Source organism: Gymnoscopelus microlampas, assembly GCF_963454915.1.
Source record: "Gymnoscopelus microlampas genome assembly, chromosome: 10".
Taxonomy (NCBI): domain Eukaryota; kingdom Metazoa; phylum Chordata; class Actinopteri; order Myctophiformes; family Myctophidae; genus Gymnoscopelus; species Gymnoscopelus microlampas.
The window spans coordinates 3736940-3755414 of record NC_139947.1 but is presented as its reverse complement, the minus strand read 5'-3'; the positions used below and the strand labels follow the sequence as shown (position 1 = coordinate 3755414).

At 43.7% G+C, this 18475-nt stretch overlaps 1 protein-coding gene across 1 annotated transcript; it reads left to right on the top strand.

Annotated features, from left to right (window-relative positions):
* Positions 1-5433: 5433 nt before the first annotated feature.
* On the top strand, positions 5434-12349 carry LOC311054047 (extracellular calcium-sensing receptor-like; the record flags this gene model as incomplete). The annotated part of the gene is made up of 7 exons (XM_084069927.1): positions 5434-5694; positions 6668-6754; positions 8870-9086; positions 9894-10088; positions 10617-10828; positions 11231-11354; positions 11433-12349. The coding sequence occupies 7 exons, from the start codon at positions 5434-5436 to the stop codon at positions 12347-12349; spliced, it is 2013 nt and encodes a 670-aa protein (XP_083926053.1).
* Between the last annotated feature and the right edge of the window lie 6126 nt (positions 12350-18475).

Here is an 18475-nt window from a genome sequence, read left to right as displayed (position 1 = left end):
TCTGGGACGCCTTTCCGGGAGGCTGTGGAGGCTGCGCCTATGCGAAATGAATGACCTGAGAAGTGGTTGGCGGCGTAGCCGGCTTTGGTGAGAACGGAGCGGAGGTGGTGGTGGAACCAGGTGCGTGTGACTACGGAACCAGATTCTGAGATAAACAGTGGGTCGGATGGTGAGGCGTTTTGAGACTGACGGATGGAGAGGTGGCGGACGAGTGATTCGTATGGGCTGAGGGGTGAGTCTAGTTTGAACAGGTGAATGGGGGTGGACGTTCTGAACTGGTCAGTTTTACTGTGCCTGAGGGTGTAGATGAGGGTGGATAGGTCGGACAGACAGGGGTGGCGAGCCGGGTCGAACCTAGTGTTGGTGGATGTAAATTCAGAGCAGCGGAGGAAACCGTAGAACGCCAGGAGGAATAGGGACTCGAGTGTAGAGTCGGTGAGTGGGTCTGAGTGACCGGAACGGAGGACAGTGATGCAGTCGGCGAGGATGTTGTCTGTGAGGGGTTGGCGGCTAGGAGGGTGGTGAGGCTCGTGGCGTTTGATGCCTTTGAGCAGCAGTGTGACGTGAGGGTGCGCGTGAAAGGGGTGAGCGGCACCGGTGAGGAGTTTAACTATGAAATTTATGCCGGATATGTAAACTCGGATAGTGGATGAGTGCATGGACAGGGAGTAGTGGCAGTGGCTGACGTATGATGTGAGGGTGGCCAGGTCTAGTGACGGGAAGTGCAGGGCGAAGGTGGCATGGAACAGCTGGAAGTTCTTCCAGGCGGTCCAGTAGGTGGACAGTGAGGATGGGGCGAGAGACTGGAGGATGGCTTGTTGAGCGTGGTGGATGAGATGGCCGAGCGGGTGGTTCAGGGGAAGGTCATGTGCTAATATGGAGGTATCGGAGTGGGATGAGTGTCTGCTTCTGGAGCCAAGTGCCTGAATTTCTGTAAGAGAGAACGAGAGAGTGAGTCAGCGATGGTATTGAGGTGACCGGGGACGTGGGCGGCGCGGATGATAAAATTGTGGGTGACGGTGATCCAGGTGAGTTGACGGAGGAGTGCCATGATGGGGAGTGAGGTGGAGCGACCCTTGTTAATAATGTTGACGGTGGCTTGCTTATCGGAATGTATTAGGACGAAGTGGCTGGTCCACTACGATCCCCAAAGGGAAGACGCTACCACAATGGGGTACAGCTCGAACATGGCGGAGGAATGGCCGGAGTCACACTGGGGATCTAACATCTCCTCCGGCCATTCCTCCGCGAACCACCGGCCCTGATAATACCCTCCGTAGCCTACGGAGGGGGCGGCGTCAGTGAACAATTGAAGGTCCTCTGGTGAGGAGTGAAAATCATCATAAAATAAACTAATGCCGTTCCAATTCTGAAGTACGTTGTGCCAGAGGTAGAGCTCCATTTTGCATTCCGGGGAGATGGTGACCTGGTTATGGAGGGCTGGGACGGAGGAGGCTAGTGAGAGGAGGTGAGAGATGAACGAGCGGCCTTGGGGGATGATGCGGGTGGCGAAATTGAGGTGACCTAGGAGTGAGAGGAGTTGCTGTTTGGTGCACGAGGGGGTGTCTGCGAAGTTGGAAATGATTAAGGTGATTCTGTGTAATTTCTCCAGGGGAGTGAGGCTTGGAAGGTGATGGTGTTTAGATTAATGCCGAGGAACTCGAGGCTAGTGGCGGGGCCCTCTGTTTTGTCCTCGGCGAGGGGAACGCCGAGCGCTGTGAAGGCTGTTTTTATTGAAAGCAGAGTGCGTGCGGGGGGTGATGATGGGAAGTCGACGGATAGGAAGTCGTCTAGGAGGTGGACGAGGAATGGGATTTTGTAATTGTTTAGGAGGATCAAACAGAGCAGCTCTGAAAGATTGTCAAACAGCTTAGGGCTGCTTTTGCAGCCAAAGGTGAGTCTGACGGCGAAGTAGTACTTCCCCCGCCAGCAGACTCCGAGCAGGTGCCAGGAGTCTGGGTGGAGGGGGAGCACTTTGAAAGCCGACGTGATGTCGGCTTTGGCAAGCCAGGCCCCACGGCCGGCTAGACGGATGAGGGAGATGGCGTGGGTGACGGTGGAATATTGGAGGGAGAAATCTGAACTGGGGATGAGGCTGTTAATGCTGGGGACTGAGGAACCGTGGGGGGATGAGAGGTCTATGATTAGCCTTTTCTTCCCTGAATATTTTCGGGTGGCTATGCCGACGGGGCTGATTCTGTAGGTGGGGAATGGGGGGGAAGTGAAGGGGCCTATCATGAAGCCCTGGTTGACTTCCTTGGTGATAAGGGCGTCGACGGTGTCCGGGTCGGTTATGGCGGATTGTAGGTTATTGTGTCACACCGGTCAAGGTGTTTTTTAGTTGCTTTTTTAGCGGGGGCGGGGTCGGGTGGTGCGACGCTCGTGTCTCCTGGTCTGACGTCATGTTGACGCGACGGACCAGGAGGGGAGGAGGTCACCAACAGAGCCGATTGGTAGAGTGAAAACAGTGTCGCTTTAGGAGCTGCGCGTGAAAATAACACATTTTTGGCCCGTAGAGCCTTCTGGCGGAACTCGACCGGGGTTCGGGTGAGAGACGGATGGACAGAAGTTGAGGTGGCCGAGCGCAGGCGCCGGCTGGATGTTGCTGGCGATGGAGTCGGCGGGACGGGAGGGTCTGAGTTGAAAAAGTCCTCCTCGTCCGAGGCCATGACTTGGAATGAGTCATCTTCATGGTGGTCCATGGTTGCAGGTAAGTAGGCTAGTAATACTTTGCTGTATTTTCGTCGTTTGCGAAGCGCATATGCGTGTGTGTCTTGATGCAAGAAACACTGAGCATGAATGAGAGCGGGCATGGCGTGGTATAAATACAACCCTTGATTATTTTGGTAGGAGGAGATAAGGGAGGAGTTGTTATCAACGCCATCGCAAGCAGGTGAGCTTGGGAGGAGTTGATATCAGCCAGATTGGAGGCGATTAGGAGGGGGAGGAGATTGTTATCTGGTGTGGTCTTCCCTCCTGAACTTACATTGTACCAATTGCATTTGAGTTTGGCAACATGGCCACCGCATCATTCATGGCATACACCACACAAACACAAAGTTGCCACAGCACGATGTTGGCCAAAGTTAGCCACAGTGTTTTCACTCTACTAACAAGTGGATGCTGTATTTATCTAGCAAGCTATGTTATGGCAGAAGGATACAGAGCTAACATCAGAAGACAGACTAAAACCTGTACAGATGTATGTGGGGTGGGGGTGAATCAAGCAGTCACACCTGGCCTTGGTCAAATTGGACTCTGTTAGTGATAAATCAGTCAGTTAGTGATATATATGTATGAATAGAGCTTATAGCCGCTTGTCTGGAGCTAATCTTGTAAACCGTTGGGCCGATCAGGACAAAATGTCTTGTGCACATCACCAGTAGGCCACCATTTTTCCCACATACGTTTTATACCTTTTGAAATATTTAACTTAATTGCATTGATCATATAATTATTTCCACTAATTTGTTCAAATATGCTAATTGTCTCATTAAGTAACAATACTAAAATGTCCTGAGCCGAAATGGATTCGACAGGGGAAATGACTTTGTTCAACTGTTGTATAAGACCATTGGTTTCCAAAACCGTCTAGAAGTCATATAAATGATATATACACATCACAGTTTTATATGGGGGTAGGTTTGTCCAGAGACTAGAGAGTGTTAACTGTCATTGCTACAAGATTGGCAGGACCATATAAACTGCAGACATGTTATGGTCACCTTCGGTGGAACCAATTCATGAAAATATCTGTATTGGGCCCCTAGACTAGTGTTTGTTAATGCGTGTGTGACAACCCATGCACATTGGCTACAAGTGGGTGTGCCTTCAGATCAGGAAGCAGGCCACGCTTTACCCAATCAAATGTAGTGGCCGGGATTTACATGTGTGCGGCTCGCTTCCCACTGGAAACAAACTCATTTAACAATAGTGTCCTCAGAGCCGACAAAACCACGGAAAGTTAGTATCATTTTAACTTGCTCTTTCATCATAGAAACAAGTGGGCTTATAACGAAAACGATGTTCTTTGGGAGAAATGGTGTTAGTGTTCCGTGGAGAAATATTGTTAGTGGGAATGAAAACATAGGTGCACCACCGGAAGTAGAGGGCTGAGGGCAGACCAAAACCCTGGTTTCCCGTGAGCATGGGTCCTCCATACAGCTCAGCCCAGAGTCAAATGGAAATGTGAGAAACAACAGAGGGCGCTGTTTTTCCTTCTTATTTGACGATGGGATCCCAGATTGATGTGTGTGTTCTAGTTGTTGGTTGTTCTTGGTGCTTCGTGGAATGTAAACAGCAACGCTGGCCAACACGTGCTGTTTACACATTGTGAGTCTAACTCAGAGAAGAACGTTTTCCATAATGAATCTCATTACCCACAGTGCATTATTTTTTGCAGCATGTAGCCCTGGTGAGATTGTGTTGTTGACACATAACAGGGCACACACAACATTATTTTGATATCAAATGATTGTTAAAGCCCCTTGTGCCTCTGCCCAGATGGGTGTTGTGAAAGATTACGTAATGGCATAAGCTGACACAGAGGACGTCACAGCATTGTGTATAAAACTTAACAACTAGACAAACAACTTGGGTAGAGGGAGGGCCTTGACAGAGCAGGACACAGTCATGATGAGGGCTTCTCTAGACATACACCCGCTTTCATACCTGTATTTGAACTTGATATTGTTCTCCTCCTTCTCTCCTTTGTCTTCCTCACCTTCCTCTTCTTGTGAGTTACAGGCACAGTTTAATCTCAACAGAATCTACAAGGCCGGTGACTTTATTCTGGGTGGCTTGTTCTCGATCCACTTCTCCTCTGTGTTCCCGGAGCTGTCTTTCACCTCCAAGCCACTGGACCCCACGTGCAATACGTGAGTATCACAGAATGCAATAGCAAGCAAGACAAATGGGGAACTTGTTTTGATAGAGAGGCTACTGTTAGTACAGTGGTTCCCAAACTTTTTTAGCTCAAGACCCAAAAGAGAGATTAGACGTTTGCCCCGGGATCCAAACTATAGTGAAAATAGCAGATCTACAAGCTCACAACACGTCGCTTCGCGCCACGTTGTGAGCTTGCGGATCTGCTATTTCACTACTTCTATTTGCTTTCTAATTTTATTTTAATTTTATTTATGAAATTACTTTAGAAATATTCTTGAATTTGTTTTCAACCTGTCGAAAATGTGGAATTAAAAAAAAATCTTTATAAATAATAATAACACAATTTAGGAAACAAAAAACAAAGGGATATTTACTTGCAACCCATACAAATTGGTCCGCAACCCAAAGATGGGTCTTGACCCACTGTTTGGGAAACTGTGCTGTAGTAACATAGGATTAGTTGATGTATATTTCTACAATGATACATATTAAAGGTGCATTTTGTGTGTTAGTTTTAACATTGAAGGCTTCAGATGGGCCCAGACCATGGCTTTTGCCATTGCAGAGATCAACAGAAACCCCAGCCTGCTGCCCAATGTGACTCTGGGATATAGTCTCCATGACAACTGCTACTCTCTGGGAGTGTCATTCCGTGCAGCGTTGTCCATGGTCAGTGGGAGAGAGGAGCAGTTTACACTGGATGAGAGCTGTGTCGGGTCTCCTCCAGTGCTCGGGATCGTGGGTGACGATTCCTCATCAAATACTATTGCCATCTCTAGTATATTAGGTCTGTACAGAGTGCCCATGGTAAGTTTCCCACGTGAACCCAGTTTTACCATCACCATTTTGGTATAAGTTTAATTTCGCGTAATTTCGCTTCCAATATAAAATATGATAAACAAATATTGTTTATACAGCTTTAAAGACACAGAGTGTAATGTATTGATGAGGCGTGACGACTATATACGTGACTTTACTCATCAGCAGGTACAGATAACATACTGACCTTAAACCTTAAATCTATTGCACTTTTTCTCCTTCGTTTTTGGCTTTGATCTCAGTACATCTGTGCACACTAAGCAAACATATACTGTAATCACATTCACACATCTCACTGCTTTAATTCATTGTTATCATTATATTATATAGCATTTTTATTGATAGCTTATAGAACACTGCATTATAGCTGTGATACATTTTATTGCACTGCTGCAATGCCACACATGCAGCTCTTGGATGGTGTGTGTTTTGTGACAGTGTGGCTGTCCATGGTGCGTAAGGATATATAGTAGAGTTTATAATCTACACTGTGATCATTGGGTAGGCGCTTGTATGAAAACAATGCATTGTGCTCCAACTGTTTGTTTTCTGAAACGGGTCTGCAAATGGCAAAGGCTGCCACTGTGTGTGCAGAAAGAATATTTATTCCTTTTTGGGTCGCTTTGCGACGCGTTGTGAGCTTGTAGATCTGCTATTTTCAAAGGATTTTTTTTAAACATTTTATACATTTTTTACATTTTGCGAAATGGGACCTTCTGCATATGGAGTAGCCTACTTTTACTTTTGGTACTTTGAGTACAATTTGATGCCAATACAAACTTTTTTTTGTGTACTTGTAACATACCATTTCTACAATAGGGTATTGATAGGGTAGTGAGTACTTCTTCCGTCACTGCTTGTGAGCCTGGAGAGGGATTGAATCATATCAATACATGCATACACATCACTTCAGGGGGAATGTAATATATTACTGACCATGATCCTTTGTGCTTTTTTGCAGGTGAGTTACTACGCCACCTGCTCCTGTCTGAGTGACCTGAATACGTATCCATCCTTCTTTAGAACAGTTCCAAGTGGTCTTTTCCAGGTGAATGTCTACGCACAAATGTTGGTATCAAGTAGTAGGCCTCCATGTTCCACACACATGACACAAACGTCCCTAATCAATATCACCTATCATCATCCGTTTGTGTGTATTACTACTGGGGCTGACGTTCTCTGGTGACAGTGTCAAAAGACAATAATTAGACCTTAGAGAATAGATTTGCTGATTTAGTAATCTAGCCCAAGGTTTATAGAAGTGGGTGCCATGACACCATAGGGTGCTGTGATGCCAGCCCAGGGGTGCTGCATAATATTTGGAATTTACCAATATCACTCAATTCTTTTTTTTATCAGTTTAAATGTCAAATACAAAGTTATATTCAATCAGTTATATTCAGTTATATTCTCTCAAGTTTTCCTCACGACATATCTTGTGGGAGAAATGTACAGTATGTAGACCGGCAAAGGTGCTCTTCCTATAGCTTGTAGTAAGTACACAAGTATGAACATTGGTGAAATGTGGTTGGGGAAGAAACCAGCTAGTTGTATGTAACTTCTCTTCTTGAATCTGAGGGAAATGTCATGTTCTTTTAAATCATCTCTTTTTGTTTAAATCATTCATACAAGGTTGAATACATACAGTATATGTGACCAAATTTGACTAGGACACAGTCATCTAGTATTTTTTCATTTTCATTTTTTCATGTCATATGAAAGCAGGGAATCATAGCAAAATAATTATATATTGGTTGATAAGATTGAGTGAATAGTTTTGAAACTACAGCTTATAGAACTGAAGTCAAGTTAAAACTTACATTTTGAAAACTTGAAATGGTTTTCTGCTAAATGAGTACTTTTACTTCTTTTACTATATTTCGATGCCAATACTTTTGTACTTTTACTCAAGTAAATTTAGAATTCCAGACTTTTACTTGTAACACAGTATTTCTACATGATGGTATTGACAATTTTACTTAAAGTTGTACAGTGCAGATTTCAAAAAAACGATTTTTAGCAGCCTCTGCTGGTCATTACCGTCACTGCAGGCCGTTTGTTTATTACTGCGTTACCCAGAATTCCATTCGTTTTCACCGGAAGACGGAAGTGTTTCAAAAAGCGTTCTTTTAATTGTTTTATACGATCTGTGGATCATTTCTCTTAGCCAGTGGAGCTTTAGTTACCGTGAGCTCTGTTTTCTTTTTCTGTTTTTTTTTCGTTCTTCAAATCATACAATCTGTTAAAATCAGCGTGAGTTTCCTTTTTGTTATTAGCGCGGTAGTTCCTGGCCAAACAGGAAACCGGTGCAGTAGTTCCTGGCCAAACAGGAAACCGGTGCATTTCCGCTTCCATTGTCCGGCCAGATGACGTAATTTTCGCGGGACAGTCAACCCCGACCACGTTCAATAGAAAATATATAAATAAAAGGCTTTCGGGGGTGAAATTCATGGAGTGGGGGTTGTGAAACATTTGCCACTCACAAAAGATATACAATTTAACTTTAGTTTTATTGAAATAGTTACCGTGAATAATAATTAATTAGATAATTAGCATAATTGCGGCAAATATACTATTATCTAATTAATTATGCACAATACAAAAATGCACACGGCAGAAATGGATTCTACGGGAAAAACACATAAGGATCAACTAAGAAAAGTTTGGTACCCCCTTTTATCGAATTGTTATAGGTTTTGCCCAGTCTAAGAGTGAATAGGATATGCTTTTAACTGTGTTCATTTTGATCAGTAATTTAGGGGGTGCCATGGATGAAATGTAAAATGGTAAATGGTGCATTTATATAGCGCTTCTATCCGAAGCGCTTTACATTGATTGTGCCATTAACCCATTCACACACACATTCATACACCGATGGCGGAGGAAACCATGCAAGGCACCAACCTGCTCATCGGGAGCAATTAGGGGTTCAGCGTCTTGCTCAAGGACACTTCGACACTAACTCTAGGGGAGCGCCCCAGCCCGGGATCGAACTGGGAACCTTGCGGTTTTCCAGTTCACTCTACCCGGCCACTCTACCCATGAGCCACTGCCGCCCCATTGAGCCACTGCCGCCCCATGTATTTTCCAGGGATGCCCTGAGCACAAAAAGAACTACTGATCTAGCTTAAACACTTTATACCTCAATTCTTTATTCAATCAGGTGCAAGCTATGCTCCAGATCATGAGGCGGTTTGGATGGACGTGGACAGGAATACTGTTCACCGATGACGCCGCTGGCCGCGATGGAGCCAGGTCCTTCCAGGCTGAGCTGGCCCAGTCTGGTCTGGGCTGTCTGGCCTATGTGGAGGTTGTGCCCTGGGACAATGACCCAGCTGAACTGCAGAGGATCGTCACCGTGGTGAAGACGTCCACGGCTCGTGTGGTCATTTCGTTTCTATACGGGATCCATATGTTTAATATACTGGAAGAGGTTATGATTCATGTTAATTTAGGGATTCATAATTATAAGGAATCTGAAATGAGTAGTATTGAAGTTAATACATTCCTCCATAGACAAAAAAAAAAGAATAGGTCACAAATGAATTGCAAGCATTGTTTTTCTATTGCAATGCAATGTATACATTTTCTTATTTAAATGTTTAGCAATTATGTATTATTTTGTTCTTTATATTGTTTTGCACGCACGCACGCACGCACTTGCACGCACGCACGCACGCACGCACGCACGCACGCACGCACTCGCACGCACACACACACACACACACACACACACACACACACACACACACACACACACACACACACACACACCTAAAATAAAGTATTATAGGCTATATATATATACAGTATATACACTGTAAGTATATCTAAAAATCGACAGGTGGTAAAGCAGAATGTGACAGGTTTGCAGTGGATATCCGATGTGGGCTGGACAACAGATCCTAATTTCCAGACTCCTCGTTTCATGCCGTACCTGGCAGGCACCCTGGGTGTTGCCGTTCGTCGTGGAGAGATAGCGGGTCTCAAGGACTTCTTGTTAAAAATACATCCTGACAACGACCCTGACGACAGACATGAAAATACCATAGTGAGTCTTTTATTTCATTTAGAGTTTACGCTGTAATTTATAACTGATATGTTTACTCAAATCTTCATTGTATTTCGTCAGGTGAGGCAGTTTTGGGAGAACACATTTGGGTGTAAATTTGCACCCTTTCCGTCAGAGTGGGTGGATGCTGGCGGAGGGGTGTGTACTGGACAAGAGGACCTAGGAACAGCAGAAACGACACTTTTGGATGTGTCTGACCTCAGGCTAGAGTATAATGTGTACAAGGCTGTGTATGCTCTGGCCCATGCCCTCCATGACATGTTGCAATGTGTGCCAGGAAGAGGGCCTTTCATTGAGCACAGATGTGCCAGTTTGCAGACAATACAGCCATGGCAGGTGTAACATTAATTCAAAGTTTTCTTGTTAAAAATGTTTTTATATATATACCGCCGGCAACAACTGATATGAGATAATAAACGATTATAAGCTTGTATTAAAAAATAAATAATGAAACAGAAATGTTGCTGGCTTGCCCCACCCGACACAAAACAGGTGAACAAATTACAAAATACTTTACAACCGCCCTTCCTTTGTGTTCCAAATAATAATCTAAAATAGAGCCTATATAAAAAATACATTGTAATTTAGAATAAAAATTGATATGTAAATAATGATGACATTCATAAAAAGCCTGAACATTTTACAAAAATTGAATTCCATTCCTAGACAACTTAGGTGACATTTTGGACAAAATGCAGTTTGTGTTTATATTGTGTTAGAAGTTAGAGTCATGTAAATACAGCAACACACCCTGTCAATGTTTGTATTATGTATATTGCATGCAATCATATCTTACTTAATTTTGCTCATCACCATTCCTAGCTTATGTATTACCTAGAAAAGATCAACTTCACCACATCATTTGGTGATGATGTATCATTTGATGAGAATGGCGATCCCATACAAAACTATGATGTCATGAACTGGGCGTGGCTCCCTGATGGAAGGACAAAGGTTCAAAATGTGGGTGTGGTAAAGAAGTCAGCATCCGGAGATGAATTCATTGTCAATGAAGACTTGAACATTTTCTGGAACTCTGCATTCACAAAGGTAACTTTTCTTTAGTTTAGTTTGGTCAGCCTCATAAACTGCTTTGAGGACATACTGTAAAGTGTTGGATCCCTCAAAACATTGTACAGCTAAATTAAATCAAGTTTAAGTTGTCCTATTTGCCCCCCCCCCGTCCGTACGTCTCCATCACATCTTGGCAACCTGTTCACCGGTCAAAACCCCATGTCTAAAACATCAGTGTGCACTTCTGCATTTAAGTTTGGAAAACACAGAAACAAAGTCGTACAGTTTCTTTTTTTCCTTGTGCCTCTAAATTGTATACACTGTGTTTATATCTATTTTAGATTGTAGATTGTAGATTGTAGCTGCCTGATAGTCTTTACAGCACTTTGGCCAATACGCTTTATGAATAAATTGGACTTGCTTTCCTTTCCTCTGTAGGCACCTCGGTCAGTGTGCAGTGAGAGCTGTTCACCTGGGACCTGTGTGTCCAGAAGGAAAGGAGAACCTGTCTGCTGCTTTGACTGCATCGCTTGTTCTGAGGGAGAGATCAGCAATGAAACTGGTAGGTTTACATTATGTAGCTACAGTAGGTTATCTTACTGTACTCTGTCTGTCCCTTTAATATTGCCCTCTTCGTCAGACTCTACAGAGTGCACCAGCTGTCCAGAGGACTTCTGGTCCAGTCCCCAGCGAGACCACTGTCTCCCAAAGAGCATGGAGTTCCTCTCCTACTATGAGGCCCTGGGTATCTCCTTGACCACCATCTCATTGTTCGGCGTTCTTACCTGTGCCTTTGTCCTGGGAATCTTCATCTATCATCGAGACACTCCCATGGTGCGCGCCAACAACTCAGAACTCAGCTTCCAACTTTTGCTGTCACTGTCATTTTGTTTCATGTGTTCGCTTCTGTTCATTGGCCGTCCCAGGTTATGGACTTGTCAGCTGAGGCATGCAATATTTGGGATCAGCTTTGTGCTGTGTGTCTCGTGTATCCTGGTAAAGACTATGGTGGTGTTGGCCGTGTTCAAGGCCTCTAAGCCTGGAGGTGCAGACATTATGAAGTGGTTTGGTGCCATGCAGCAGAGAGGAATAGTGCTGGCTCTTACTTCCATCCAGGCAATAATATGCACAGCCTGGCTTGTGTCTGCCTCACCAACTCCTCATAAAAACACACAATACCAAAGTGATAAGATAGTCTATGAGTGTGAGGTGGGTTCAACAGTTGGTTTTGCAGTGTTATTAGGTTATATTGGTTTACTGGCACTCCTCAGCTTCCTCCTAGCATTCATGGCAAGGAATCTTCCAGACAACTTCAATGAAGCCAAGTTCATCACTTTCAGCATGTTGATCTTCTGTGCCGTGTGGATATCCTTCGTCCCAGCATATATCAGCTCTCCGGGCAAATATGCAGATGTAGTGGAGGTATTCGCTATTTTAGCATCTAGTTTTGGCCTTTTGGTGACGCTGTTTGGCCCAAAGTGTTATACCATCGTGTTGAGACCTGAGAGAAACACTAAGAAGTCCATCATGGGTCGAGGAACCACCAATACATTTTAATTAGAATGTAATCAACACATGTTAGTATGTATTATTAACTGATAGTATATCTTATTGCAATTATAAAGTTTAAATCTTTTTTCCTTCTCTGTGAAGTATAATGATCAGGAACAAAAGGTTCCTGAGACAATGTCTAGTTGTCCAGGTGAGTTGGCTCAGTGTCCAGCTAATTCCATGGAATGTTAGTTTGACTTAGACCGGAGTAAAGGTCAATTTAAAGGGTCAAGAGTGACCACAATGGAATGATCTGTTTTTTTGTTCTTAATGATTTGTGTTTTGTTCTTTAATGGATACCAGATGTGTAGGAAGGAGGAGCTTGAGGAAGTGAAATGTATTTAATGCCTCTCTCACTGTGGATGGGTATTAACATTTTATTAACCCAGACAGGCCTGTCTTGATAAACCAAGCTTAGAATGATTCTTGACTCCTGTCCAGTTATTATCAGAACCTGACCACTGAAGTTACGTACTAACAACACAGGATATAGTGCAGCAGGTTAATGACGTAATCGTTCACTTTGTGATGCAAGCATGAAATTTGGCACACATACTCTGTAAGGGCCACTCTTATGGAAAAGGGCGCTGGCCACTCAAAAATCCAAGATGGCAACCATTTTTTTTCAAGATGGCCACCACCTTAGCGGAGCAGATAGTGATATAATATTTCAGGTTGTGATATAACGATAACATTTGACACACATACTCTCTAAGGGCCACTCTCATGGAAAATGTCGCTGGCCAATCAAAAATCCAAGATGGCGACGTTTGTTTTCAAGATGGCCACCACCTTAGCGGAGAAGATAGTGATATAATCTTTCAGGTTGTGATACAAGGATGACATTTGGCACACATACTCTGTAAGGGCCACTCTTATGGACAAAGGCACTGGCCACTCAAAATTCCAAGATGGCGACGGTGAAAAAATGGTCGCCATCTTGGAATTTTGAGTGGCCAGTGCCTTTTTCCATAAGAGTGGCCCTTAGAGAGTATGTGTGCCAAATTAGAGAGTATCCACAGTACAGAGGAGAGAACACTACAGGTATTATTCAGGAATTTGTGGAAACATATTAACATACTGGTGGAGGACACACATTTCACGTGTTGTATGCAATAAACAGCACTTCCACCACAACTTCCACCACCATTCTACCACAACTACAGCTTCCACCACCATCTACAAAGCCATGCCACAGAAGAAAAAAACATCCCTGGGCCCTCGGACCCGAGACACCGCAAACGCTTACTTCGTGCGGAAGAACATATATATATATATGCGCAACACGCTGTATAAGGACCAAAACAATAAAAAAGGACCCTAACTTCAGAAGAGCCTGGACACTTCTACAGCAACTCACACAAATAGTTGACTTTCACACACATACTATGGATAGCGTCTGCAATTCATGCTATGCTGTCATGTTCCCTTGGGAAACATCAAAAGGTCCTGTTGGTAACAAGTCCTTCCGTGCCTGTTGCCAGTATGGAAGGATCCAACTCCAGCCATTCATGGACCCCCCTCTTAAACTACAATCTCTGTTTGACAGGGACAGGGACTCTCACCAATCCAGGCAATTCATGGACAACATCAGGCAGTACGATGGCTTAGTATCAATGGCTTCCAAGAACGTCACTGGTAAGATAGTGGAGTTCAAAAGACAAGGACCAAAGCCATTCAAGATGAGTGGCCAGATTGGCCACATTACTCCATCTGCAATCTTTCCTGACAGCACAAACAAACGCAAATTCTCACAAATCTTTGTCTTTGATCAAGATAATGAAAATAAGAACCGCCTTCATCAAGCAAAGGGAGAGGGACTTATTGCGGAGGACACATTGGCCTTGATTCAAGATGAGATAAAGACAGCTCAGGAACTCAAAATGGTCTTCAAGGCCAAAGGCTCACAGGGGACAAAGAAATGTCACCTTAACCCTGATGTCCCTGACGTGGTTATTGTAGCACCAGGAGACCAGACAGAGCATAGGGACATTGTACTGTACAAAACAACAGCTGCTGCACCTAACCACAGACAGACTACACACTTCCATGAACTCCACCCTATGTATGACCCAGCTGCCTATCCCTTGATATTACCGGGTGCAGTACGTTAGTCCGACAGCGCATTCCTCCGACAGCGCAGCGCTCCGACGTTTCAATACTAAACCCGAACCAAACCCGCACCCTAACCCTAACCGCACGCGGATGCCACATAGTCGGAGAAAAGGTCTGTCGGATTAACGCATGCCTCCCGATATTACCACATGGAGATGCTGGCTTCAGCATTGATAATCCCATCATGAAAGTTAATGCAAACTCAACCACTGACCAAATTACTCTTCAAGAGTTCTTCAGATTCCATATACACCAGAGAACCAACTCCTTCAACACTGTACTTAAATCAGGAAAACTTACACAAGAATACTTCTGTGATCAGTACAGCAAAATACAAAGTGGCCGGATGAACTACTACAGAAGTAAGGAATTGCAGGACATGTACAGGGCCTACCAGTATTCGGGTCTGATTGATGTCCTGGCTACTCAGCAAAACCAACCAGGACATACTGAGGCAACCCGGGGCCTGTTCCTCAAAAGGTGAATAAACTAAGCCTGGACTTAAGCCAAATCCAGACTTGACAAAGTCGGGTCCATATAAGCCTCGTTTATTCCGTTCCTCAACGCAAAGCCAGGCTGAAAAGGAGCGACTTTGTCGAGCTAGGCCTTGTCAAGCCAGGCTGTGTCGAGCCAGGATAATGAAGCCAAGCTTCACGTATTTCTATAAAAGACCATGAAAGTCGATAGCAGAATCCTTGAACTTGACCAATCATGGAGTCCAAAACCAGAGTGGCGTTCCTCTCTGTGGCTGAGCAGCAGCATTGCAGCAGCTCATGGAATCATACAAGGAAGTGAAATGTATTATAAGCGAGAAACGCTTATAATACGCCACCGCAATAAATAGATCCAGGGAGAAAGCGTGGCAAAGTATTGCAAGCACACACAGTGTGTGTGTGTGTGTGTGTGTGTGTGTGTGTGTGTGTGTGTGTGTGTGTGTGTGTGTGGGTGGGTGTGTGTGTGTGTGTGTGTGTGTGTGCGCGCGACGGGACGGCATCGGGACGCACGGGACGGGACGGGACGGGGGGTGTACCGCGACTGGGGGCCGCGACGGGATGAGCGGGGAACGGGGGTACGGGGGTACGGGGGGGGGGGGACGGGGGGGGGGGAGACACGCAATAACCCCACATTTGCAAGACCACTTTGGTAGAGGTTTGGGTTGTGTAGTTCATGATGTAACTCCAAAGGTGGACAAGAAATAAAAAATAATTTCTCCATTGACTAGAAATTGATAATTTAAAATATGCTCCTCATTGACTTACATTCAGTGAAGAGGCTCTTTTAAACCCGTAAAAAAATATATATATAAAAATATATAGACATTTTTTTTATAATATTCAAAAAAAATCTGTAATATATTATCAAAGATCTAACAACAATATGAACTATAGTGTTAACAGAGTGACAATGACATATCACGAGTCATTGTGAAACAATTATGATTCATGGTCACACTATTTCAGTAATATAATTAATTTGATTATATCTTATTGTATTTATTTCATTTTATTTGAATGCAAGGTCATTAAAATGAGTCCATATTCAAACACATGTGTTGAATTAACTGTGGAAAAACTTGAAGAACAAGGCACTGGATTAAGTAAGCTTGGCTGTTAGCCTGCTCCTGACCAGGCTAACTTCACAGCTAAATTGCCATGGTAACTAAGGTAGGATTGCTTCAATTCTCTTTTGAGGAATCGGGTCATGGCTAAACTTAGCCAGGGTGAACTGGCTAAACTAATCTTCAAGCTAATTCAGCTTTTGAGGAACCGATTTAGCCCTAATCCTGGCTAAATTAAGCCAGGATAGGTGTTAAAGCCAGGCTTAAGCTCTAATTCCCTTTTGAGGAACAGGCCCCAGGATTGGTAAACAGATCTTTCTTCCAGCTTCACACACCGGTAGCCCCGGATACCTCTACAAACACTATCTTGATGCCCTTGCCATAGCAACCAGATACAGAAAGTTTTACCTCTTTATCACAATTACGGCAAACTCAAAGAGTGACGGTGTACTGAAGAACATATTTCCAGGACAGCAGCCCAGTGACAGACCAGACATTGTCAACAAAGTTTTCAAAAGGAGTCTGGATGAGCTTCTCCACAACATCAACGTCGGTGTCTTTGGGAAAATAAAGGCTAGAGTCAAAGCCAAACCCACTACATTGATGGCCTTCTTCCAGCTAAACAACACTGACCCTAAGGCAAGGAAATATCTTTACATGGAGATTTCAGAACAATACACTTGGAATGCTCAGACCCACATGTGGAAGGAGATGGCACTCCGCTGAACAACGATATCCAAGAAATCAACCACAGGTGCATGGCTGAATTCCCTGGAGAAGACAGAGTGTACTTTTCAGCTGACTCAATTAAGGAGGAGAACCACAAGAACTCTGTGCCTAATTCACTGACACCGTCTGGAGTCCCTGACCAAAATCTAAAGCTAAAAATAGGAGCCCAGTCATGCTACTTAGAAACCTGCAAGCAGGTCCCGAACGCACTCTCAGAAACGGCACCAGAATGGTGGTGGTGCAGATGATGGACAAAGTCATTGAGTGTGAGATCGCAGTAGGGACAAACAAAGGTAAAATAATCTTCCTCCCAAGGATCCCTCACCATGACAGAAGTGATGAACTTCCCTTGACATTTTGCAGACACCAGTTCCCCATCAGGTTAGCTTTCTCCGTTACTATCAATAAAGGTCAAGGCCAAGAGAATGACAGAGTTGGCATCTATTTACCTCAACCCGTGTCCGCTCATGGCCAACTCTACAAAGCCTTCTCAAGGGGAAAGAGAGCCAGCGCTGGCAACCTTTTCAATTGTATTTTCATTTGTTCCGGGGTTGCTCGGCACAGGATCACTCCAATTGCCTCCAAACTTGCCACAGACTGTTGACTATTTAACAGTTTATCCGCAGCAGCTTTCCTTCTTTATTTGGCCGCTAGGACCCCACCCTACTGGGCATCTCCATATATGGCCATATCAGTTGGATCACTGGTGCAACGTAGCTGTGATGTAGCTGATCAGGCCTAGATGTGAGGGCCGCGAAGCGGCCCACACATCTAGTATTATTAAACAAATGATATAAGGCATTTATTAATATGATTTAAATGTTATTATTACTTGTGATAATGAGTCTGTGATAATGCATCTATCCTTATTGTTAAGATGTATACGTTAAAATATATATATATTTTGACAGACTTACTTGGAGCGGGGGGATACTCAAATGGTGGCTACACCACTGGTGACACACCAGCTCATCTCTTCATCATGTGGTTTCTTGTTGACAGGAAGCTAAAGCTCAAGCTGTTGTTGATGTATTCATTTACCAGACCATCTATAACATTAATAACAGGATATGATTATAAGACAACTGTTACATGTAGACTGTGAAAATATACGTTTTAATTGTTTTACCAACCAGTCTGGCCATTCTCCTCTGGCATCAAAAAGGTATTTTTATCCACATAAAACTTTTTCGCACCATTCTCTATAAAGTAAACCATAGACATGGTTGTGCATGAAAATAGAGCGTCAGTTTCTAGAAGACCAACAACCATGAACTGCAGCAGATTGTCAAAGTAACTAGTAACTTAACTAAAGCTTTCATATAATTGTAGTGGAGTGAAAGTACAATATTTGTTTCTGAGATCAGATGTAGTGGAGTAGAAGTAGAAGTATTAAAAATTGTCAATACTGAAGAAAGTAAAAAAATACCTCAAAATTGTACTTAAGTACAGCACTTGAGTACATGTACTTAGTTACTTTACACCACTGCTATTATACAGTAGTCTAATAATCACCCAGTGCATAATTATGTTTAAGATCTAAAATCTGCAATAATGCATTTACACTATATGACCGGCCAATGTATTATTTCAATCAGTTTTCCTGGAATGATTCTGAATGACGTTTTTAACAACCAGAACAAACACATCAAAACATAGAACATATTGAAATTCTATATGGCTTCTGAAACAAAATATGGCAAAGGTATTGACAATTACATTAGTCTTAA